We start from the raw sequence: 26,195 nt of genomic DNA on the forward strand, positions 1-26,195 counted from the left end.
TGAGAATGGTTTTCTTGGCGATTCGCTGCGTGTCACAGGTGCGGCTACTAAACTAATGCATTTCTGTCTGACTTTAAATCAATCACAGCATCCAGCAAGCTTCATGGGGCAAGTAATAAAATAGAGCATTATTGACTGTTTTTTACATTAATATTATCATCCTTCGATGACCATAAATCTCTTGACTTCTAAAAAACCGGCTCATGCGTTTTTTATGCCATGGAAGTTGGCTGTCATAGAATCATAGAATGGTTACAGCACAGAAGGAGGCCACTCGGCCCGTCGAGCCCATGCCAGCTCTCTGCAAGAGCACTTCAGCTAGTCCCACTCCCCCGCCCTTTCCCCGTAGTCCTGCGAATGTTTTCCTTCAGGTACTTATCCAATTCCCTTTTGAAAGCCACAATTGAATCTGCCTCCACCACCCTCTCAGGCAGTGCATTCCAGATCCTAACCACTCGCTGCGTAAAAAAGTATTTCCTCATGTCGCCTTTGGTTCTTCTGTCAATCACCTTAAATCTGTGTCCTCTGGTTCTCGACCCTTCCGCCAATGGGAACAGTTTCCCTCTATCTACTCTGTCCAGACCCCTCATGATTTTGAACACCTCTATCAAATCTCCTCCCACCCTTCTCTGCTCTAAGGAGAACAACCCCAGCTTCTCCAGTCTATCCACGTAACTGAAGTCCCTCATTCCTGGAATCATTCTCGTAAATCTTTTCTGCACCCTCTCTAAGGCCTTCACATCCTTCCTAAAGTGTGGTGCCCAGAATTGGACACAGTACTTCAGTTGGGGCCGAACCAATGTTTTATACAGGTTCATCATAATTTTCACACTTTTGTACTCTATTTATGAAGCCCAGGATCCTGTAAGCTTTTTTAACCGCTTTCTCAACCTGCCCTGCCACCTTCAACAATTTGTGCACATATACCCCTAGGTCCCTCTGTTTGTGCGCCCCCTTCAGAATTGTACCATTTAGTTTATATGTCCTCTCCTCATTCTTTCGACCAAAATGTATCACTTCACACTTTTCTGCATTAAATTTCATCTGCCATGTGTCTGCCCATTTCACCAGCCTGTCTGTCTTCCTGAAGTCTATCACTCTCCTCCTCACTGTTCACTATGCTTCCAAGTTTTGTGTCATCTGCAAATTTTGAAATTGTGCCCTGTACACCCACATCCAAGTCATTAATATATATCAAGAAAAGCAGTGGTCCTAGAACCGACCCCTGGGGAACACCACTGTATACTTTCCTCCAGTCCGAAAAACAACCATTCACTGCTACTCTCTGTTTCCTGTCACTTAGCCAATTCCGTATCCATGCTGCCACTGTCCCTTTTATTCCATGGGCTTCAACTTTGCTGGCAAGCCTATTATGTGGCACTTTGTTGAACGTCTTTTGGAAATCCATGTACACCACGTCAACCGCATTACCCTCATCAACCCTCTCTGTTACCTCATCAAAAAACTCGATCAAGTTGGTTAAACACGATTTGCCTTTAACAAATCCATGCTGGCTTTCCTTAATTAATCCACACTTGTCCAAGTGACTGTTAATTTTGGCCCTGATTACTGTTTCTAAAAGCTTCCCCACTACCGGGGTTAAACTGACTGGTCTGTAGTTGCTGGGTTTATCTTTACACCTTTTTTGAACAATGGTGTAACATTTGCAATTCTCCAGTCCTCTGGCACCACCCCCGTATCTACGGAGGATTGGAATATTATGGCCAGTACCTCCGCGATTTCCTCCCTCAATTCCCTCAGCATCCTAGGATGCATCCCATCCCCTCCTGGTGATTTATCTACTTTAAATACAGCCAGCCTTTCCAATACCTCCTCTATATCAATTTTTATCCCATCCACTATCTCCACCACCTCCTCTTTTACTATGTCTATGGCAGCATCCTCTTCCTTGGTGAAGATAAGATGCAAAGTACTCGTTTAGTACCTCAGCCATACCCTCTGCCTCCATGTGAAGGTCTCCATTTTGGTCCCTAATCGGCACCACCCCTCCTCTTACTACCCGTTTACTATTTATATGCCTATAGAAGTCGTTTGGTTTACCTTTTATGTTGGCTGCCATTCTATTCTCAAACCCTCTCTTTGCCCCTCTTATTTTCTTTTTCACTTCTCCTTTGATCTTTCTATATATAGCCTGATTCTCAGATGTATTTGCAACCTGACATCGGTCATACGCACTCTTTTTCTGCTTCATCTTACGCTCTATCTCTTTCGTCATCCAGGGAGCCCTGACTTTAGTTGCCCTGCCTTTCCCCCTAGTGGGAATGTACCTCGACTGTACCTGAACTATTTCCTCTTTAAAGGCAGCCCATTGTTCCATTAGAGTTTTGCCTGCCAATCTTGGATACCAGTTTACCCGGGCCAGATCCGTTCCCATCCCACTGAAATTGGCCTTCCCCCAGTTAAACAATTTTACTCTAGATTGCTCCCTGTCCTTTTCCATAGCTAATCTAAACCTTATGATACTATGATCACTGTTCCCTAAATGTTCACCTACTGACACTTGCTCCACTTGACCTACCTCCTTCTCCAGAACCAGATCCAGCAATGCCTCCTCTCTCGTCTGGCCAGAAATATACTGATCAAGAACGTTCTCCTGAACACACTTCAGAAATTCTTCCCCTTCTCTGCCCTTTACACCATTATAATCCCAGTCTATATTAGGATAGTTGAAGTCCCCCATTATCACTACTCTATAGTTCTTGCACCTCTCTGTAATTTCTCTGCAAGTTTGCTCCTCCATATCTTTCCCACTATTTGGTGGTCTATAGAATACACCTAGTAGTGTAATGGCACCCCTATTATTTCTTAACTCTAGCTATATAGATTCTGTCCTTGACCCCTCCAGGACATCCTCCCTCTCCAGCATTCTCCTTGACCAATACTACCAAACCACCTCCAGCTTTCCTTCCCTATCTTTCCTGAACACTTTATAACCTGGAATATTTAATACCCAATCCTGCCCTTTCTTGAGCCAGGTCTCAGTTATTGCCACTACATCATATTTCCATGTGGCTATTTGTGCCTGCAGTTCACTTACCTTGTTTACTACGCTTCGTGCATTCACATACATACACTGTTAAACCCATTTTAGACCATTCTGTATTCTCTTTTAATTTGACCCTCCCTAATACCTTACTATTTCTTACTTTAGTGCTCTCTGCCTCTCCCAATCCTTTGAGCACTTTATTTTCCCTTTCTAATGTTACATCCTGGTGCCCATCCTCCTGCCAAATTAGGTTAAACCCTCCCCAACAGCACTAGCAAACCTCCCCGCGAGGGTATTGGTTCCAGCCTTGTTGAGGTGCAACCCGTCTGGCCTGTACAGGTCCCACCTCCCCCAGAACTGGTCCCAATGCCCCAGGAATCTAAAGCCCTCCCTCCTGCACCATCTCTCCAGCCACGCATTCATCTGCGCTATCCTCACTAGCACGTGGCACTGGGAGTAATCTGGAGATTACTACCTTTGAGGTCCTGCTTTTTAATCTCTTTCCTAGCTCCCTAAAATCTGCCTAAAATCATCCCTCTTTCTACCTATGTCGTTTGTACCGATATGGACCACGACCTCTGGCTGTTCACCCTCCCGCCTCAGAATGTTCTGCAGCCGCTTGGTGACCTCCTTCACCCTGGCACCAGGGAGGCAACATACCATCCTGGAGTCACGTCTGCGGCCGCAGAAATGCCTATCTGCTCCCCTAACTATCGCATCCCCCACCACTATTGCTTTTCCACTCTTCTTCCTCCCCGCCTGTACAGCTGAGCCACCCATGGTGCCGTGGACTTGGCTCTGGCTGCACTCCCCAGAGGAACCATCGCCCTCACCAGTACTCAGAACCAAATACTGGTTGGAGAGTGAGATGCACTCGGGGGACTCCTGCACAACCTGCCATATGTTTCAATCCTGTAAAAGATGTATGGTCAGATGGATGGTGTGGGGTTTTATGCTTGCTTTATCTTTGGAGATGGTGAGAACCTTCACAGACCCTTCCCTGTGGGTTGGGATAGGGTGGGTGATGGAGTGGATTGCATTTGGTCTGTGAAGAGAATGGGCTTGATGGGCTGAACGGCCTTTTTTCATTCCATGCTTATGTCCTTACATACTGTCCTTTTCCCCTTCTCTCACTCTTGCTTCAGCCTATACTTCCTGTCTCTGTGTGGTCTTTTTGATTTTGAGTAAATGGCCAATGGAGACTGTAGTTTTATGCAACTTACCGCTTCCCCCACCCCCCATCCCCACTCTACCAGTTTATATTTTTAGTCAATTTTCATGCTCATCAATGTGAGGGATGTTAGTACGAGTGAATGGGACATTTTATCCACTTTTGGTACCCAGTAAGAGCGTCAAGCACCCCAAGATCAGGCACAGCACGGTGAGATGCAGAATAAAGCTCCTTCTCCTTTGCCCCAATCTTGTTTCAACCCAGCTCCTCAAAGTGACAAGTCCACGTCCCAAAAATGCCGACAATTCAACACAAATTGGAACCCTTTCTCAGTTAGAGATGGAAATATCACATTGGTGCATTGAGGTTGGGGACAATACTGCGGCAGAAAGAGGGAGCTTTGCTTTCTCATACTGAGTCCACCTGGAGGTGTCAGTAATATTCCCTTCCCACACCCTATGTTTGACAACATTGACATCCCTCACCTTTATGAGTGGTTATATCACAAAAACCTGTGTCTGGCACTCACAATCCAGATATCACACCTAACTTTGTTGCAAATGCACAACCATCTTTAAAAAAGAGAATGAAAGCCAGTCATTGACATGGAGCCTGAAATTTACAAGAGGTTAAAATTGCCCGCGAACAGTTTATTAGGCTGTAATTACCTGGATTCGGTTTTTTGATTCATTCATGGGATGTGGGTGTCGCGGGCAAGGCCAGCATTTATTGCCCATCCCTGATTGCCCCTTGAGAAGGTGGTGGTGAGCCGCCTTCTTGAACCGCTGCAGTCCGTGCGGTGACTGGGCCTATTTGGAGCAGTGGCCTTAAAGGCACAGGCCAGATTAGCCCCTGGACAGCACGACAATGCTGCAGCTCACCCTTGTTCAACGCCACAGGAGATTCGCTCGTGCCACTAAAAGGATTTACTGTCCAGGACATGGAGGACGAGATCAGTGCAAACAGTCCAAGGTCATCCTGATCTAAACAGTGATCATGACAGCCATTTGTCCAGCCCTGGCACAATCTGAACTGTGCGGCCACAACCCTTCATCGTGTGCAGAAACAGAAAAAAAAATGCATCTGAACCTCTTCTGTGCTCTCTGTCAACTCTCTTCTTAATAACCATTAAAATATACCACAAAATCTAATCAATAGTTGCGTCCAGTTTGATTTGGAAACAGATAACTGAGTTACGGAGACCAGAAAGAATAATTTTCGGAGGCAGAAATAAGTGGAAGGGCGGGTTGTATAGTAAAGAGTATAAGAAACAAGTGTCCGAGCCCTCTTTTTTAAAGGACAGTTATTACTGTGATGGATGATGATTTAGACCACGTAAAATTAGACAAGCTCTAGCAAATGGCCACAATCTGGGCAATCATTTGTTTTCTCTCACCCACCACCTCCGCAATGGATTTTTATTTCTTCCCCCAGCAAATTCACTGAGCCTGTCACGGATGTTTTAATGTGTAACTCGCTGCTGTTCACTCGCACAGACCCCCTCTGGCTAATTGAGAGTGGAACTGGTGCTCTCTCAGAACAATGCACAGTCAGGGTCTCCGTGCGGCGATCAATTGTTTAATTTGCTCCAATCTGGATCGAGCACGTTAATCCGTGAGCAAGGTAAACCACTTTCTGAGATGCAAGCAAATGAAGTGGCTCTGGAATTGACTGCTGGACTTGCAGAATGGCACTCTGATGCTGCATTTCTGTAAGTGATTTACACAGGGATGCATGGACTGGGAAAAGGACCATTTGTGGTTCATTTGGTCGGCTCCAGTGTGTCGGAAATATCCCACTGCACCTCTCATAACCCTCGATCAAAGTTTTTGCGAGGTACTTGTCCCCAGCGTTCTTGAATTTGCTGGCACAATCTAATTGTAGCAATTCTATCAGTTCAGATATGATTTCTCTGAGTGAAGCTGGTTTTTAACTCCTTATACACCGCGGCAGAATTTTAAAAAGCCAATACCATGCTGAATCTTAGATTTTATTACATTGTAATTGCAACAACTGTATGCATAACAAGACCTATTTGCTCATCCTGTGTCTCCTTTTTTTTTAATCAAAGTTCACCAGTCGAAGAGAAGGAAGCTGGTGTTACAGGACTTAAATGCTCACTTCACGCCTGGGATCACCTACATCGCTCGATGCAGGCACCAGCCCCGGCACAGACACGTCAGAAGGACTTAACGAGGAGGGAACACAGGGTGAATCACGGGTGAGGAAGGGGCAGAGGCGTGGATAGAGACAGGCCTGCTGCTGCTGAGCAACAGTGCAGCGTGGACATGGAAGATACTGCGTGAATGTAAACTGTCTAACAACTCACTTGTCTTACTGCACAAGACTGTTCTGGGTAGAGTTGTGGATTCTGCCACCTCGTTGGACAATATGGTGGCCCATCACTGAGGAGGAAGCTACATCAATGCCATCTTCAGTGGAGACCTCTAGCACACAGGTGACAAGTATAGTTCACAGAATCATAGAATGATACAGCACAAAAGGAGGCCATTCGGCCCATCGTGCCTGTGCCGGCTCTTTGAAAGAGCTGTCCAAGTAGTCTCACTCCCCCTGCTCCCTCCCCACAGCTCTGCAAATTCTTCCCCGTCAAGTATTCATCCAATTCCCCTTTTGAAAGTTATTATTGAATCTGCTTCCACCACCCTTTCAGGTAGTGCATTCCAGATTGTAACAACTGGCCTCGTAAAAAATGTTTTCCTCATGTCTTCCAGAAATACTTCCATTGATGATGCCAAGGTGTCGAGGCCCACATTCCAAGCCTAATAAAGGCTGGTTTCGAGGTGCTTGGAAACATGCTCAAGCCAACCCGAAGGAGGAATTGAGAGATCCGTTAGCAATGTAAAGGTGTCCACTCACGGAGATCAGCGACTGCCGTTACAACTTGGTCTCCTATAGTAGCAGGTGCACAGAGACACAGGGACAGGTGGCTGGCTGTCGAATCATTGCCAGTACGTTGGCAGCAGCTGCCTCTGGGCAAGCGGCAGAAGAAGTATCCAAAGGCATGCTGGCCACGCAGCTGGAATAGGACAGGGTCCTCTTGGCACTCAGGCGGCTCCATCTGGGGTCTACCACACAAAGTGAAGCAGTCGGTGGAATTGCAAACAGGCCCTGAGGAATCCTCCATTGCTACTTTTTTTCAATGGGGCCCGAGTTAGGAGTAGTACACAAGAAACGGCCTGGCCCTCAGGTACATTTATGCATTTAAGGGGAAGCTGGAGAAGCACGTGAAGGAGAAAGGAATAGAAGGATATGCTGATAAAGGTGAGATGAAGAGGGGTGGGAGGAGGCTCGTGTGGAGCATGAACACCAGTTGGGCCGAATGGCCTGTTTCTGTGCTGTACATTCTATGGAATTCAATGTGTAGTACATCACATAGAATCATAGAATGGTTACAGCACAGAAGGAGGCCATTCGGCCCGTCGAGCCCGTGCCGGCTCTCTGCAAGAGCACTTCAGCTAGTCCCGCTCCCCCGCCCTTTCCCCGTAGCCCTACAAATTTTTTTCCTTCAGGTACTTATCCAACTCCCTTTTGAAAGCCACAATTGAGTCTGCCTCCACCGCCCTCTCAGGCAGTGCATTCCAGATCCTAACCACTCGCTGTAAAGTTTTTCCTCATGTCGCCTTTGATCTTCTGCCAATCACCTTAAATCTGTATCCTTTGGTTCTTGACCCTTCCGCTAACGGGAACAGTTTCTCTCTCTCTACTCTGTCTAGACCCTTCATGATTTTGAACACCTCCATCAAATCTCCTCTCAACCTTCTCTGCTCTAAGGAGAACAACCCCAGCTTCTCCAGCCTATCCACATAACTGAAGTCCCTCATCCCTGGAACCATTCTTGTAAATCTTTTCGGCACCCTCTGTAATTGAACATACTCTTACATTAATAAAAGCGAATGCTCAACACGCTAAAGATTGAAATCATTATTCTTTTATTAAAAATCTCCCCGCACAATTACAATCTTTTACATTAATAAAAATGGAGAACAGCCAGACAACTATAGTTCACATGTATTTACAAATGTCTGTATTCAGTCCTTCTCTGGGCAGAATGGGCCATGTGGGGGCTTCAAGGGGAGAAATTCATGATGCACATCTGCTGCACCTGCGGGAACTGGTTGCCATAAAGCAGGGGCTTTGTGTTGTTCCTCATCCTCTTCAATGAGGCTTATTGTAGCTCCTCTTGGGCAGGTAAGCCTCGTGCAATGGCAAATACCATGCTGCTTGCAACATAACACAATTATTCTGCTAGCTAACTCCAGGTCAAACTGAAAGGCATTGTCGGGATGACGCAAACCCAGAAATATTGCCTTACCAGGCCCAAGGTCTGCCCTATTATCATAGAATGATACAGCACAGAAGGAGGCCATTCGGCCCATCGTGCCTGTGCCGGCTCTTTGAACGCGCGGTCCAATTAGGCCCACTCCCCCGCTCTTTCTCCATAGCCCTGCACATTTTTTCCCTTCACATATTTATCCCATTCCCTTTTGAAAGTTACTATTGAATCTGCTTCCACCGCCCCTTCAGACAGCGCATTCCGGATTACAACAACTCGCTGCGTAAATTTTTTTTTCCTCATCTCCCCTCTGGTTATTTTGCCAATTACCTTAAATTAAGATTATAACCTTGCCTCCCAAATCTGGGTCATTATATACCCTTTTTCTGAGGGGTCTGGCGTGACCAGCAACTGAGGCAGAACTGGTGGGAATTCAGATGGCCTATGCCATCGTGTCAATCGCTGACTCCTCCAGCGATGGCACCACAGATGGGCTTCTTGCGCCCACCCCTCACTTCCTGTGGAATTTGCAACCGGGGTGGCGGGGGGGCAAACAATTGGCAGAGTCCTGGCCCCGTCCCAAAATTCATCCCCCAGCCATCCAGATAGCAACGACTTTATGTCTTCCCCTTAGGCTGCAGGAATTTCTAGCCTCAGATCTCCGCTCATCTCCACAGGTAAATGTAATTTGGTAGCTCTGCTGCAATGGATTAGAAACCCACGCTCTTTGAAATGCTCAGTGAGCAATCCCATTCATTAGTCACTCTCAAGGCTCTGTGTCATCACCAGCTGATCTGTGTAGGCTTGTTGGTCACAGCAGGGACACTCCAGATCCTTCTTGCTGTGGCGCCGGCCCATTTCACGATCTCAGAAGGTGGCAGAGAAAATGAGGCAGCTGCAATATTTTAGCCAGTGCCACTGTAAAGGGACTCGACAGATTTTCATCCAATTTATGAAGGCCCTGCTATGGTGTCCCTTCAAAACACTGTTCACTATATAAACTGGGGAGATTCAATCCATTGTACCATCATCATTGTAATAAATGCACCACCGTAATAGCTGACAGGACCTCGTGCCTGTGTTCAATGTTTGATATTTCAGTGTTTGCAAGTAAGAAAATGACAGAGAAAATTATACTTTCTCTGCTATATCTTTATGCTAAAGAATTTTCTCTTAAGGGTGATAGAATTAATTTAGGGGTAGACTATGGGAAAGAACTGTGAGATGGCAGAGAATTATAAAAAAGCACAACAGTACACTGAAAATAATGTAGAGAGAGATTTTATCTCTGTCTCGGTCTCTGTCTCTCCCCTGCTGTCTCACTCTCTCCCTCTCCCGCTGTCTCTCTCTCTGTCTCTCTCTCTCCCTCTCCCGCTGTCTCCCTCTCTCTCTGTCTCTCTCCCTTTGTCTCTGTCTCGCTCTGTCTCTCTCTCTCTCTCTGTCTCTCTCTCTCTGTCTCTCTCTCTCCCTCTCCCGCTGTCTCCCTCTCTCTCTGTCTCTCTCCCTTTGTCTCTGTCTTGCTCTGTCTCTCTCTCTCTCTCTGTCTCTCTCTCTCTGTCTCTGTCTCTCTCTCTCTGTCTCTCTCTCTGTCTCTCTCTCTCTGTCTCTCTCTCTCTCTCTCTCTGTCTCTCTCTCTCTTTGTCTCTGTCTCGCTCTGTCTCTCTCTCTCTCTCTCTCTCTCTCTCTTCTTTCCCCCCATAATCCCATCTGACAGAACATCCCAGGACTGGTAGGTTGTGACCTGATGTCATGAGGGCCAGGGAGCATCAGGTACTGGAGATAGACAGGCTGTGAGCTGCAGTTTATATGATTTCCACCCTACACGACCCGACCTGGTCATTCTCAAGCGCCTAAACTGCCAAGTGAGGTAATGGTGAGTGCGGAGGTTGAAAAGGGTCGAGGAGGAGATGAGGTAAATCAGAATGTAGTGATCAAGCTTAGGCTTCAAAAGATTTTAGCGTCGGGGAAAGGAAGACTGAGGAGCGATAATGAGCGTTAGATTAGATGAACTCCTTGTCAAAATTCCTTCCAATCTATTTTTCTGTATTGAAAATACAAGTTGCTATCAATTGCCAAGACACTTGGGCCTAGAAATTCAGTATAGCCACGTTTGGGGCACTACAGCTGGGCGTTCGCTAAATTTTGCGCCCGGCGCAACTTAGCACCACCCTCGCTGAAATTCAGTTGCATCGCCCCAAGAGGTTGGAGCTGCGCTAAAGCAGGCGATGCATGAGTCTCATAAGGCGCTAAGCCGGCGAGCCGGGGCGCTACCACCAAGGGCGGGCGCAGCGCAGGTGCGGCGAGTTGCTGATTGAAGGCAGACAGTCAGGTGCTGGTCAGCACTTAAAGGGGGAGGGTGGAATTGTTTGGCTGCCACGCCCTGCACACTGCAACCCTGAGGGAAGGCCTGACCAGTGCTACTTCAACTGCTCCACGCCCAGGAGAATGGAGAAGGCCAGGGAGAGAGCGCAGCGCTTTGGCGAGGGTGACCTGAGGGTGCTGGTTGGCGCAGTGGAGCGCAGGCGCCATGTTCTGTTCCCTGAAGGTGGCAGGAGGCTGCTGCCCTCTGAATATCGGAAAGCCTGGAGGGAGGTGGCAAACAGGGTCACGTCCAACAGCGTGGTTGGCAGGACTCCCCTCCAATGCCGGAAAAAATTCAACGACCTCACTCGGGTTGTCAGGGTGAGTACCCTTTCCAGTATCCTCCTCATCCCTGCATGTGCACCTCACTTTATGGCCAAAGGGACCTGAAAGCCCTAATGCCCAGCCCTCATCCAGCAGCTATGGGACTGTCATGAAAAGCACTTGCACATTCAGGACTTTATACACTGTCAGGACTATTCGACCATGGGAGGCAGTGCAGGCAAGATCAGGGCTTGACACTGTCAGGGCTAATCGACCATGGGAGGCAGTGCAGGCAAGATCAGGGCTTGACACTGTCAGGGCTATTCCACCATGGGAGGCAGTGCAGGCAAGATCAGGGCTTGACACTGTTAGGGCTATTCCACCATGGGAGGCAGTGCAGGCAAGATCAGGGCTTGACACTGTCAGGGCTATTCCACCATGGGAGGCAGTGCAGGCAAGATCAGGGCTTGACACTGTCAGGGCTAATCGACCATGGGAGGCAGTGCAGGCAAGATCAGGGCTTGACACTGTCAGGGCTATTCCACCATGGGAGGCTGTGCAGGCAAGATGAGGGCTTCACACTGTCAGGGCTATTCCACCATGGGAGGCTGTGCAGGCAAGATGAGGGCTTCACACTGTCAGGGCTATTCCACCATGGGAGGCTGTGCAGGCAAGATGAGGGCTTCACACTGTCAGGGCTATTCCACCATGGGAGGCTGTGCAGGCAAGATGAGGGCTTCACACTGTACTTTGAGGCCGTCCTTTCTCTTGCAGGGCAAGCTGGCTCATAACCGGAGACAGCAGCGACAGACCGGGGGAGTCCGTCCTGACCTGAAACAGCTCAGCGACCTAGAGGAGCGAGTGGAGCGGATCATGGCAGGCCGGCTGACTGGCCCCGTCGCCACTGGAGATGCCGACCCTGTTCTGGGCACCAATGGTAAGGTCATCACCTTTTTGACCTCTCTCTTTCCACTTGCGCCTCACACCAGCATCCTTTGCCACTATCGAACCAATGCAGTGCATAGCAGCACTCATGCCTCCCTTGCTGCCGCCCTGTCCTCACTCTAAAGCAACTCTTGTGCCTCCCTGCTTTCAGATGGTGACTCGCCAGGTGAGGAGGTGGCCCCTCAAGCAGGCACTGGCTCGTAGTCAGAGATAAAAGATTAGCATGGAAAATTGAGGCTCATGGGATAAAGGGGAAAGTTTTGGCGTGGATAGGGAACTGGCTGTCAGATAGAAAACAGAGAGTTGGAATAAACGGCTCATTTTCTGAATGGCAGGCAGTAACAAGTGGGGTACCACAGGGATCTGTCCTGGGCCCCCAGCTGTTCACAATTTACATTAATGACCTGGATCAGGGAGTCGGATGCAGCATTTCCAAATTTGCAGACGACACTAAACTAGGAGGGGGGGTGGGCTCAGAGGAAGAGACCAGGAAGCTCCAGAGCGATTTGGACAGACTGGGCGATTGGGCGGATAAATGGCAGATGCACTATAATGTGGACAAGTGCGAAGTTATCCACCTTGGGTGCAGGAACGGGAGGGCAAATTATTATTTAAATGGCAATAGATTGGGAGAGGGGGAAGTACAGAGAGACCTGGGTGTTCTTGTACACCAGTCACTGAAGGCGAGCATGCAGGTGCAACAGGCGGTCAAGAAGGCAAACGGTATGCTGGCCTTCATAGCAAAAGGGTTAGAATACAGGAACAGGGATACCTTGCTGCAGCTGTACAGGGCACTGGTGAGACCACACCTCGAGTACTGTGTACAGTTTTGGTCGCCTCATCTGAGGAAGGATGTTCTTGCCATGGAGGGGGTGCAGCGGCGATTCACCAGGCTGATACCAGGAATGGCGGGAATGACCTATGAGGAGAGACTATGTAGTTTAGGGATGTACACACTGGAGTTTAGAAGATTGAGAGGGGACCTCATAGAAGTGTATAAAATTCTGACAGGTCTAGACAGACTGGATGCAGAAGGAATGTTTCCCTTGGCGGGTGAGAACAGAACTAGAGGACATAATTTAAGGATAAGGGCTAAACCATTTAGGACAGAGATGAGGGGGAATTTCTTCACTCAGAGAGTGGTGAACCTGTGGAACTCATTGCCACAGAGGGCAGTGTACGCCAGCTCATTAAATATATTTAAGAGGGAATTAGATATATTTCTACGGGCAAAAGGGGTTAAGGGTTACGGAGAGAAGGCGGGGACGGGATACTGAATTAAAGGATCAGCCATGATCTCATCGAATGGCGGAGCAGGCACGAAGGGCCGAATGGCCTACTCCTGCTCCTATCTTCTATGTATCTATGTATCTATGTATAGAGGAGGAGGAAGAGGAAGCCGGCCCATCAGGGACACCCTCAGCCGAGGCAGCCCATGGCCATGATGGGGACACGTCTTCCCTGGAGGGGAGCAGGGGGGAAGGGTCGGAGGAGAGTGAAGCTCCGGGGCCCAGCGGGCTGCAGCAACGCGCGAGGGGTGGGGAAGCTCGGCGGCCTTCTCCCCGGAGGGTCAGTGCAGCCTCCAGTCCTGCTACGGTGAGCGCAGAGGAGGTGCGGCTCCTAGCGGAAATGGGCGCCCAGGCTGAGCGCAGGCACACTGAGCTCATGGCTGCAGTGGCAAGGATGCCTGACTCCATAGAGTCACTGGCAAGGAGTGTGCAGGAATTCAGGGCAGCACAGGCCAGGAGTCTGCAACAATTCAGTGCAGCACAGGCCAGGAGTCTGCAACAATTCAGGGCAGCACAGGCCAGGAGTCTGCAACAATTCAGTGCAGCACAGGCCAGGAGTCTGCAGGACTTCGCGGCAGCACAGGCTAGGAGTCAGCAGGACTTCGCTGCATCACAGGCGGCTTCTAGCCAAGTGCTCAGTCGTGCCGTGCATTCACTGGTTGATGTCATGCAGACACAGACCAGGGCCACACGGGCACTAACTGCTGCCACCCTCGCTGGATCAGCCAGGCATCGCCGGGGCACTCGCCGCGCCGCAGCAGCCCAGCAGTCTGTGCTTCAGCAGATTGCTGCGCATGCTGCAGTGCTGGCCCGTGCGCGTGCCAATGTATCAGCCGACCAGGGAGTGCCTGTGATCTGTCAGGTTGGCAGCATTCCTGCAGCCAACACTGTCACTCCTCCACTGCAGCTGCCACCACCCGTCGGACAGACTGCTGCCGCCCAAGCAGAGTTGGAGCAGTCAGCAGCCGGCCCCTCCAGGCCCAGAGCTGGTCCAGGCCGACCCCCAAGGGCATCTGCTGTCTCACCAACTGACCCTCAGCAGCCTTCCCCCAGCCTTGCTGCAGCCACTGGGGTCCCATTGAGGAGGAGCTGCAGGGCGGGTAGGGGCCACTCACGGAAGCGAGACGGATCACCCTCGCAGGTGAAAAAGTAGAAGGTGTGGCCAAATGTGTTGTTTTTTATATAAAGGCCGAGACTGTTGTGTCTGTTTTTTATATTAAGGCCGAGACTGTTGTGTTTGTTTTTGGGGGGTTTCTCTGAATTAGTTTGTCATGCGGGAAGGGCACAGAGTAATCAGAGTAAAAATTTTTCCTCAAACGCATTGTCCATGTTTGCTTTTGGAAGTATTTGTTGCCTTGATCGGCTGAGGGCTTGCGGAGCGGCTACATTCATCTTCTTTCATTGGCACAAGCCATTCCCTGAGAGGGGGCCTAGAACTGATCTGCTATTATCCGCCAATGGACGGCCCTTGCACTTTGTGCCTCCCTCCCGTCCTGGTGCTCCTCCTCCTCCTCCTCCTCCTCTGGTGGTCCTCCAATGCCTGCTGGCAGTGGCTGAGTCCTGCGGATAGCCAGGTTGTGCAGCATGCAGCACACGACAACGAAATGGGAGACTCGCTCAGGAGAGTACTGTAGGGCTCCCCCGGAACGATCCAGACAGCGGAACCGTTGCTTGAGCTCACCGATTGTGTGCTCAATGATGTTCCTGGTCACTTGATGGCTCTCATTGTATCATTCTTCAGCAGGGGTGCTGGGCGCACGGAGCGGGATCATCAGCCAGGTGCACAAAGGATAGCCTTTGTCCCCGAGAAGCCATCCTCGTGGGGGAGGCTGGGCCTCGAACATGTCTGCCACAGAAGTCTGGCGCAGGATGAAGACATCATGGCTGCTGCCTGGAAAGCAGGCATTGACAGCTAGTATGAGCTGCCTGTGGTCACACACCAACTGCACGTTGAGCGAATGGTAGCCCTTCCGGTTGCGGTAATCCTCGGCATTCTCTAGAGGTGCCCGCAAAGCCACACGCGTGCAGTCAATGGCGCCCTGCACCACGGGGAAGCCCGCTAATGCTGTAAATTCCATTGCACGCTCTTGTTGCTTGTCCACGGTCATGGGGAAGGAGATGAACTGACGTCTCCTTCTGAAAAGGGCATTGGTCACCTGGCGGATGCAGCAATGTACCGCGAACTGGGAGATATTGGAAATGTCCCCAGTAGCGGGTTGGAAGGAGCCGGTGGCATAGAAGTTGAGAGCCACTGTCACCTTCACTGCCACCGACAGAGACGTCCTGCTCCTCAGCTGTGGCTGCAGATCTCTCTGAAGCAGGTGGCAGATCTCTGTGGCCACCTCCCTTCTGAATCGCAGCCTCCGAACACACTGCTCCTCAGACATGTTCAGGTATGAGAACTGCTGGCGGTATACACTGGGTGGGTAAGGCCTCCTGTGCCGACGCCTGTTGGCCCTTCTCTGTCTGGCCATGACTGGCACTCTCTCACGGCGTCTCTGAGCCCTTTGAATGCAATGCAGTAAGCCAACGTTTGCACCCATTGCAGCCCCCATTATATGTTTCCAATCAATGCTATGGCACTGAAAGTTAAATCCAAGTGCAAAGCTGTGGTCTGAAGCCACAAGTACCTGAGCGAGTGTTGAGTCAAACCAGAAAGCTCTCTACCTTTGTCTCTCTCCAAATATCTGTCTCTCACAAAGAAGGAGTGGAGCAAAATGGCTGCCATTTATACTGCAGGAGGAGTCCCCTTTAATTTGCACTCCCCGCGCCCCGCAGCGACTGGGAACCGTTCACCTCTACCAGTCGCGGGGGGCGCCAGACGCACAATAGGCCGGCGCCACTGAATTTCCGGTTCGAGGCGCACAAAGGGCGTTGCACCATGAAATGACGTCAGGATCTGCGCGCGCAGCTGAGTGCGCGCAAAGGTTTTGCGCAAAATCTTAACTGAATTTCGCGAGAGGCGCAGATCGCCCCGCGCCCGGGCGCTAGCCGCTTCGCGCCCCACTTCTCGCCCTCTTAAGGCGCTAGCGGCTGGCGCTAACAACTGAATTTCTAGGCCTTGGTCTCCAACCCCACTGAATCAAGATGTGGATATGCCGGTGTTGGACTGGGGTGGACAAATGTGGGAAGTCACACAACACCAGGTTATAGTCCAACAGCTTTATTTGAAATCACAAGCTTTCGGAGCGCTGCTCCTTCGTCAGGTGAAGTGACTTCGCCTGACGAAGGAGCAGCGCTCCGAAAGCTTGTGATTCCAAATAAAGCTGTTGGACTATAACCTGGTGTTGTGTGACTTCTTACATTTGTCCACTGAATCAAAGAATGGTATGTTTCAACAGCAACTTACCTGGCATGTGCACCATCCGACAGTTACAGTTCTCAACCAGGTACCGAGTTTCACAGTCGATTCTACAAGCGGTGATACTGTAAGTGTCAAAGAAGTCCGAGTCCATTGGGGTAGATTTGCAGTCCCCCCAGGGAGGAGGCAAGTAGATTAGCTGAGGGGAAGAAGAACATAAAAGTAGAGGAATATTCAGAAGGCATTTCAATAAAACATTAAAAAAAAAATCATTAGACATAAAAACATAAGAATTAAGAGCAGGAGTAGGCCATATGGCCCCTCGAGCCTGCTCCACCATTCAATAAGATCATGCCTGATCTTCGACCTCAACTCCACTTTCCCGCCTGATCCCCAAATCCCTTGGTTCCCCTAGAGTCCAAAAATCTATCGATCTCAGCCTTGAATATACTCAAAGACTCAGCATCCACAGCCCTCTGGGGCAGAGAATTCCAAAGATTCACAACCCTCTGAGTGAAGAAATTCCTCCTCATCTCAGTCTTAAATGGCCGACCCCTTATCCTGAGACTGTGCCCCCTCGTTCTAGGCTCCCCAGCCAGGGGAAACAACCTCTCAGCATCTACCCTGTCAATCCCCCTCAGAATCTTATATGTTTCATAAAGATCACCTCTCATTCTTCTAAACCTTAGAGAGTATAGGCCCATTCTACACAATCTCTCATCATAGGACAACCCTCTCATCCCAGGAATCAATCTAGTGAACCTTCGTTGCACCGCCTCTAAGGCAAGTATATCCTTCCTTAGATAAGGAGGCCAAGACTGTGCACAGTACTCCAGGTGTGGTCTCACCAAGGCCCTATACAATTGTAGCAAGACTTCCAATTCTTGTATCCAACCCCCTTGCAATAAAGGCCAATGTGCCATATGCCTTCCTAATTGCTTGCTGTACCTGCATGTTAACTCTCTGGGGGAGAAATTCATTATAGCCTAGGAATGGGCAGTAACTTTTGAAACGTTTGCGAATTAGTGCTAAGTGCTAATGCTTCAGACTGCACATAAAATTCAGTCCCATTGCACAAAGAAAGGATTGGAGCGTGAAATCAAGCGCTAATGGCCTAGCTCAGCGGCGTTAATCGCAAAGCGCTGACCAATATCGGGTGCAGTCTAATATCAAGTTATCATCGCCACAGTACTGAAAGGGGTGGTTCATTGATGCTGCAGCACCTCATTCTCAGCATTGCTGGCTGTGCAGCTGCCTCAGCAAGGAGAAGCACAACAAGGAGAAGGAGCCGGAGGACTGAAGCAGGTGTGCTCATGGAAGATCCACCTCAGTCGGGTGGACGGTGTGATTGAATGCTTCAACAAATGCTACATACCACCATCTGTACCACAAGCTTCACACGCTGCCCAAAGCACCAGACCCCCAGCACTCACCCACCAACAATCTCTACCTACCAACACTCACACCCACATCTCACGCCTTGCACACAATGACAGCTATTCAACTATGACAGGTGCAAGGGTCATTAGTTGTTTGAATGATTGTGATATGTGTGACATGTTTATGCATAAATTTATTCATGGAGTTTGCAATATTTTGTGGTCTCTCTCATTTCACCTTTGCACCCAGGAGGAAACTGTGATATGGCATGACAGAGGGATGGCAGAGGGATGACAGAGGGATCTGGGGTTTAAGTCATCCTGGTGTGAGGCCTGTTTGGAGGAGGTGGCAGAGTTCTGTGACCACCACCTTGGTGATACGGAGCCCTCTAATACACTGCTCCTCGCTTCATTGAAGGTAGGAGAAGTGCTGTCGGAATACCCTCGAAGGGCAAGGCTTCCTGTTGAGAGCCCTGATGGCCCTCCTCCTCCCTCTGGCCACAGGTTCCAATCTTTCTCGCTGCCTGCGCTCCCTCCGCCGTAGATCCTGGAGGGCGAGATCGACTGCCAGTACAGCACCCATTAATGGGGGTGGGAGGGGTCCGAGGTGGGCGGGAAACCCAGGAGGCCGGGTTTCCCCGCAGGCCCTGTCGACTTTACCGGTAGGGCCTAATTTGTGAGGCCTCGATTTCCAGCTTGAGAGGCTGGCTGGCTGCGGGTGGGTAGGCCTCAGTTGCGAGGGGTTGGTCCGAGGGAGGGATGGCGGTCAGGAATCGGGTGAGGGGAGAGAGGATCGGTGGGGGGGTTATTGCAGGATCAGCAGGGGATTGGGGAGATCGGGGATCGGCAGGCAAGTGGGGACTGCGGGATTGGGGATCGCGGGGGCGGGGGAAATCGGGAATCACGGGCGGGGATCGGGGATCGGGCGGGGGGGGGGGGTGGTGGTCGGGGATTGCGTGGTGGGGGGCCGGAGGATCGGGGCTGGCCTCATCATCATTGTTGTTCGGGGGGGGGAGGGAGGCCTGGGGAGGCAATCGGAGGCCTCACGGTGGGCTGGTCTACGATTGCGGGGGGGTGGGTTAGGTTGGGACCCTCGATCCAGGCGGTAGGTATAAAGCCTCTTACCTCCTGGATCCAGCAGTCCCTGCCTCGGTTTAACTGCCGAGTTTCACGAATTGTGTGAAACCCGTCCCCAGGCAGTTAAATTAAAAATGGAGGGGAAAATAGAGGCTTCCAGCCTCATTACAATATTTCAATTGAGGTAACGCTCCCTAAGAGCGGGTTGGCTGCCCGCCATCGCCCCCCCCCCCCCCCACACTGCCTCCGGGAAAACCGGAAGTGGGCGGGTTGGAGGCGGGATCAGGTCGGGATTCGCATTTTTAGCAAGTTAACAGCCCCCCACGCTCCAAACCCACTCGCTTTTTGATGGGAAAATTCTGGCCAATGTTAGAGTTCAACTCCTCAATACTGACGTCCCTCACCTTGGTGAGCCTCCATTCTCCTCCCCTTCACAAAAAAGGCTTAAATTGTATTATTAAATGCTTTGAAAGACTCGATACTTGTCAGTTAATTGTATGTTCAGGATGATCAGAACAAAAAGCATGAATGTTGGAAATCAGAAGTGAAGATACTGGCGATAGACAGCAGGGCCATCAGCGTCTAGAGCAGAAAAGCCAGATTCACATTTTGGGTGGGAATCTTTCTAAGACCTCTGGAAGGGTCCCGGCTGAAACATCAACAGATGTGCAGTGACGCTCAGGGCTGTGGTAACATCTGGTCACCAAAAGCATTTCTTCTGGGAAAACAGGATGTGTTTGTAGTAAATACTTGTTATTAGCAACAACCTGGGCTGGGAGACACCAAAGTGGCCCTCAGCAAAGCCACTGTGTCTTTAAGATGATGTAGCTGATACTAAGAGACTAGAATCACAGTTTGATCTCGTTTCCTCATACCCGCTGTTCTTGACAGGACACAAATGTCTGAAATCCAGGTGGCACTCCAAAACCCAGCTGGTCGATAAACGGTGGCTCATTCTGACCATGAATCTGAACCTTTATACCAGCTTCAAAGGAGGTTTCATCTGTGTGGGAGAACAGAGTAAACAGACGTTAATGCTATATTAATGAGCTCTTACACTGCCACCATCAACCACTCAAACTAACCTCAACCTGAGGACTGGTGCGATTTCCCTTTCCAAGGTAATTCTCAGTCCATGCAGCTCTTAAGGTGTCATTCAAAAGTTAAATCCACACCACTCACCCTCCGCATTGCACAGTAAAACACTGCAAGCAATGTGCATTGAACGAAAGACCCCCTGGCTTCAACTTCAACTCGAGCTCACGCAGTCAGAAGCAGTCAAACCATTTGGCTAACACATAACAGGGAACAGGTACAAGGGAGAATGGGATGGAGAAGGGGAAAAATACATGAGCCTGCCCAAAGCCAGAATCGCTGGAACCTTTCACCCCTATTCTCTCAGGATTCATTCCCTCTCAGTGTCTATCTCTCTCTTTGTGACGCCCAGCGGGAACCGTCATTATACTTCAGCATATCAGAAATCAAAAGTACAACACAATTATGTTGGTGGTTGCTAGGTAACCAACTACTTTACCCATTTTGCATGGAGGTTTCTGCTTTTGAATGCAGATTCAAACCAGGTTTCGGCCATTCCCGATAGGCTTGTCCTGACAATTTTATACAGTGTACAGTTTATTACAGTGTGTAATACATAAGAAATATGAAATATTATATTGTACAGAGTGTATCACACAGAGGACAAATTATTTCGATAAGGACTGATTCCCTGATTGGAATCACGGAACAATGTGCAGATTATTATAGTGGAAATGTTTTGTGTTGTTTATTCGATTATACAATAGTGTATAGGTTATCGTATAATATACAATATATTATGTACAGTGCCGGTTATATTGCATATATTATGAAGGGTATAACTTTAATTATTACATGCAGTGTACAGCTAATTATACGATCCCTCAATGTTCCCTTTAAGTTGCGCGGCCGTGCAGTGCTCTGCAGCTCCCACGCAGCCAGCTCACTGCCTTTCAAATAGGAAAAACCGCGCATGCGAGGTCATTTGAATGAGCCATGCAGCCCCTTAAAGGGGCCACGCACCCAAAGAAAAATTAAAGGGAACATTGCTATGCATGGGTTGAAATTGTGTTACGTAATATCAATAATGAACACATTAACAAGTTTGCATGAAATTGCCTTGTCCACTACTGTACCAAAGGACTTAACCCATTTATTTTAAAAAGGTAACACGTGTCAGCCATGGCTCAGTGGGTAGCACACTTGCCTCTGAGTCAGAAGGTTGTGGGTTCAAGTCCCACTCCAGGGACTTGAGCAGAAAAAGGCAGGCTGACACTCCAGTGCAGTACTGAGGGAGTGCTGCACTGTCGGAGGTGCCGTCTTTCGGATGAGATATTAAACCGAGGCCCCATCTGCTCTCTCAGGTGGACGTAAAAGATCCCATGGCACTATTTCAAAGAAGAGCAGGGGAGTTCTCCCAGATGTCCTGGGCCAATATTTATCCCTCAATCAACATAACAAAAACAGATTAGCTGGTCATTACCACATTGCTGTTTATGCGCAAATTGGCTGCCACGTTTCCCACATTACAACAGTGACTCCACTTCAAAAAAGTACTTCATTGGCTGTAAAGTGCTTTGGGACGTCTGGTGGTCGTGAAAGGCGATATATAAATGCATGTTTTTCTTTCTTTCTTAAAATAGCATACAGAGGAAATTCATATGTACAGTTTAATGCGCTTGTTACTAATATTGGATCATTTATATTGGTAAACAACACATTATGTAGATACATGTGTAGAATGGGCCTATACTTGCTGGAGTTTAGAAGAATGAGAGGTGATCTCATTGAAACATATAAGATTCTGAGGGGGATTGACAGGGTAGATGCTGAGAGACTGTTTCTCCCTGGCTGGAGAGTCCAGAACCAGGGGTCATAGTCTCAGGATAAGGGGTCGGTCATTTAGGACTGAGATGAGGAGAAATGTCTTCACTCAGAGGGTTGTGAATCTTTGGAATTCTCTGCCCCAGAGGGCTGTGGATGCTGAGTCTTTGAGTATATTCAAAGCTGAGATCGATAGATTGTTGGACTCAAGGGGAATCAAGGGATATGGGGATAGTGCAGGAAAGTGGAGTTGAGGTAGAAGATCAGCCATGATCTTATTGAATGGCGGAGCAGGCTCGAGGGGCCATATGGCCGACTCCTGCTCCTATTTCTTTCTTCTTATTATACACTATAGTTCATCATATAGTGTGTAGCATACTGCACTGTATAGTTTAGATTATACAGTATATACAATGTGTATATTTTGTGCAATTTATTTCTTCTTAATTCTCTGCAGACAAATCTTTCTCAGGAGTGCTGGTCAGGTGATACTTCTATGTCACGATCATTACCCTTTCCCCAAGCTCGCACCATTTATAATGCGACACCTTCAGCAACATGGTAACAAAAAAGTTGAAAATGTAAAATTGAGGCTCACATTACACATTGCAAAGAGCCGGCAGCAGAAGCTCCTTCTTAGGACACTTTGTGCTACTTTCAGAAACCCCTTTGGCTTTGCTTTCGTGATTTCCATCATCCTTAGAACCACTCAACTGAACTACTACCTGCTGACTTGCTGCCAGCTGTCAGCTCTCCGGTGCCCGTGGGAAATGCAGCTCTTGTGGTGGCTGCGCAGTCCATGCCAGTCAGCAGTCAGCACGTCGGAGTGCCAACTTTAAGACGATGTAAAACCAAACCATACAGAAACATTTTTTCTCCTTCGAGATTCTCCACAAACTCTCCCAAAGTAAGAATGCAAATACAGAAGGATCAGAGATTCAATTGGCCACTGAATAAAGACTATCATTGCAGTTTGATTATTACACAGGTTATGTACAGTTTTGGTCTCCTTACCTCAGGAAGGATATACTTGCCATAGAGGGAGTGCAACGAAGGTTCACCAGACTGGTTCCTGGGATGGGGGGATTGTCCTATGAGGAGAGATTGAGTAGACTAGGCCTATATTCTCTAGAGTTTAGAAGAATGAGAGGTGATCTCATTGAAACATACAAAATTCTTACAGGGCTTGACAGGGTAGATGCTGAGAGGATGATTCCCCTGGCTGGGGAGTCTAGAACCAGGGGTCACAGTCTCAGAATAAGGGGTCGGCCATTTAGGACTAAGATGAGGAGAAATTTCTTCACTCAGAGGGCGGTGAATCTTTGGGATTCTCTACCCCAGAGGGCTGTGGAGGCTCAGTCGTTGAGTATATTCAAGACAGAGATCGATAGATTTTTGGATATTAAGGGAATCAAGGGATATGGGGATAGTGCAGGAAAGTGGAGTTGAGGTAGAAGATCAGCCATGATCTTATTGAATGGCGGAGCAGGCTCGAGGGGCCGAATGGCCAACTCCTGCTCCTAATTCTTATGTTCATCTCAGGCAAGGAGGTGCGCAGTTATTTTATGTTGAAATGAGACAGTCAATTCTGCATTGATCATCTTTTTATGTCTTCTCACTGGGGAACAGTGTGAAGTAGTGGAAGGATCCACAGGCTGATTAAGTCTGTCTGGCAGGGTGAACGCTCCTTCCGTGGGCTGTAACCATCTTTATACCAGCCGATAGGGTGGTCCGTCCTACACGGTGGGAGGGTTTTATGGGCTCCCACAACCCATACGATGAGGCGGGGGGCCACCCACACCCACCGGACGCGAGTATCCCGCTGGATGTCAACCCAGAATTCAAAGCCGGAGCTCCGACTCCACTCGCCGGGACTGTCTGGAGTGGGAGTTTGAACCCTGCACCTTCAGGCCCAGAGGCGGGAATGCCACCACTGCGCCAAAGACTCACTCCAATTCTGCACTGATGCAAAATGGTTTCCGATGCACACTGATGTGAAACAACGACTTGCATTTATACAGTGTTTTTCATGTAGGAAAACATCCCAAGGCGCTTCACAGGAGCAATTATCAAACAAAATTTGACACCGAGCCACAGAAGGAGATATTAGGGCAGGTCAAAGCTTGGTCAAAGAGGTAGATTTTAAGGAGCGTCTTACGGAGGAGAGAGGGAGGTAAAGAGGTTTAGGGAGGGAAATCCAGAGCTTAGGGCCTAGGCAGCTGAAGGTACCAGGGGTTACAGTCTAAAGATAAGGGGTAAGCCATTTAGGACTGAGATGAGGAGGAATTTCTTCACCCAGAGAGTGGTGAACCTGTTGAATTCTCTACCACAAAAGGTAGTAGAGGCCAATTGTTTAAATATATTCAAGAAGGAGTTAGATATATTTCTTAAGGCTAAAGGGATCAAGGGATATGGGGAGAAGGCAGGGACAGGGTACTGAGTTTGGATGATCAGCCATGATCTCACTGAATGGCGGAGCAGGCTCGAGGGGCCGAATGGCCTACTCCTGCTCCTATCTTCTATGTTTCTATGTACAGCTGCCAATGGTGGAGCGTAGAAAATCAGGGATGTTCAAGAGACTAGAATTGGAGGAATGCCGAGATCTCGGAGGGTTGTAGGGCTGGAGGAGGTTAGAGAGATAGGGAGGGGGCGAGGCCATGAAAGTGGAATATAACTCGTGAGTCAGGTCCTGATCTGACTGGAGCACGAATGCCAAGATATAGATGAGAGCACGTCTAACAGGTATTCTTGCTACACTGGGACTGCGATATAACTCCAGCTCTTACAACAAGCTAGCCACCCAAGGAACAGAGCTCTGCAGCACATGCACCAAACATGCATGCACACGGTTCCTTTGTCACAAATCTCAGTGCAAGGCACAGTCAGCAGTATAACTCAAGTCTGCTGACTGAGCATCCAACTCTACCGGCACACTTGGATTCTTACTTTGATTAGGCACACTGGTATCTGAAGTATAACTACAGCCTTGATATCTCATAATCGTTTAAATAGTCCAAGCTAAGAATGCATTAACTAAAGTAGTATCATCATCCAATTCTTTAATCAAAGGGATGCAAGCTCTTTTCTGTACATATTCTGTGTTTTAGCCGAGACAACTGTTCAACCTATTAGGCTCCCTCTGTTATATCCTACCTTCAAAGTGCTGAATAAATTTTGTTAACGTCATTTGCAATTTGTGATGTCAAGTGACAGGAGGTACTTTTACACGACAGGCGTGCGGCTGGCTGCCGATGTGGGGGAGCCTCTCCGCCAGCTGCACTCCCGAGTTAAGCAGCCGCTGGTTCCAGGAACCAAGGACGCCGTCGATCCACGCAAGGGGGCGTTTACAATTCCGCCATCAGGTGAAGGCCGCGCCTTGGGACTCAGCGCAACGCAGGGAGCCAGTGCTACACGCTTGCCTGCTGGGTCTTTGCAGGCAGTTTTAACCTAATACGCCCGTCAGGAAACCACGTCAGAATCACATGCTGGAGCCATCAGCATTAGTACGGCATATAACAACAACAACTTGCATTTATAGAGCGCCTTTTATGAAGGAAAGCGTCCCAAGGCGCTTCACAGGAGCGATTATCAAACAAAATTTGACACCGAGCCACGTAAGGCGATATTAGGACAGGTGACCAACAGCTTGGTCAAAGCGGTAGGTTTTAAGAAGGAGGAGAGAGAGGCAGAGAGGTTTAGGGAGCGAATTCCAGAGCTTAGGGCCTAGGCAGCTGAAGGCACGGCTGCCAATTATAACCCAATATAAAGCAGCTATACAGATTGCTTGCAGAGACCCAATCAATCCTTCTTCCTAGCCACTAGCACCCTGAGCACGTAGGGTCGGGGAATCTCCTGGAATTGAGGATCGCTCTCGCGGGCACTGCTGCGAGGAAGCCGGGAGAAAAGTATAGCTTTGCGCCTGCGCACGTTCTTTAGCTCTTCTCAGAACCTCTCGGGCGACAGCTTCTGGCACGAGCAGAGACACTCAACCACTGGGACCCAGCCTTTATACGGTCAATGCGATGACAGTTGCAAACTGTGGCCAAGTGTCATGTGAGCAGACGCGATGCGAGAAGACGTCATGTGATCAGACCTCCAAAAATACGCCCAGCGAGGGTTGGAAACCCTACCATACAGGCCACCAAAGGAGGTTAGCCGATTGCTGGTCTCTGTTTAACTTCGGACACATCACAGAGCATCAGAGACCTTGGGCGTTTCAGAACTGTAATGTATGTACCTTTAAGGGGA

The 26,195-nt window shown here is 49.1% G+C and overlaps 1 protein-coding gene and 1 long non-coding RNA gene across 4 annotated transcripts in view; one reads left to right on the forward strand and one right to left on the reverse strand.

Moving 5' to 3' along the window:
* Positions 1 to 26,195, reverse strand: part of LOC147097007 (acid-sensing ion channel 1-like) — a 361,076-nt gene that overhangs the window by 101,740 nt on the left and 233,141 nt on the right. For all 3 annotated transcript variants that reach the window (XM_085972733.1, XM_085972735.1, XM_085972734.1), the window contains exons 3-4: positions 19,964 to 20,091; positions 16,681 to 16,831 (exon numbers count right to left, since the gene is read on the reverse strand). In XM_085972733.1, the coding sequence (XP_085828859.1) occupies positions 16,681 to 16,831; positions 19,964 to 20,091 (279 nt within the window). The remainder of the gene's footprint in view (positions 1 to 16,680; positions 16,832 to 19,963; positions 20,092 to 26,195) is intronic.
* On the forward strand, positions 1,932 to 8,109 carry LOC147097008 (uncharacterized). Its single transcript, XR_015074461.1, has 2 exons — positions 1,932 to 6,636; positions 6,911 to 8,109. It is a non-coding gene; the product is annotated as an uncharacterized LOC147097008 (long non-coding RNA).

The sequence above is a fragment of the Somniosus microcephalus genome, chromosome 33 (assembly GCF_052327205.1).
Source record: "Somniosus microcephalus isolate GS21.2 chromosome 33, FLI_Smic_1.0, whole genome shotgun sequence".
In the NCBI taxonomy this organism is placed as follows: Eukaryota; Metazoa; Chordata; class Chondrichthyes; order Squaliformes; family Somniosidae; genus Somniosus; species Somniosus microcephalus.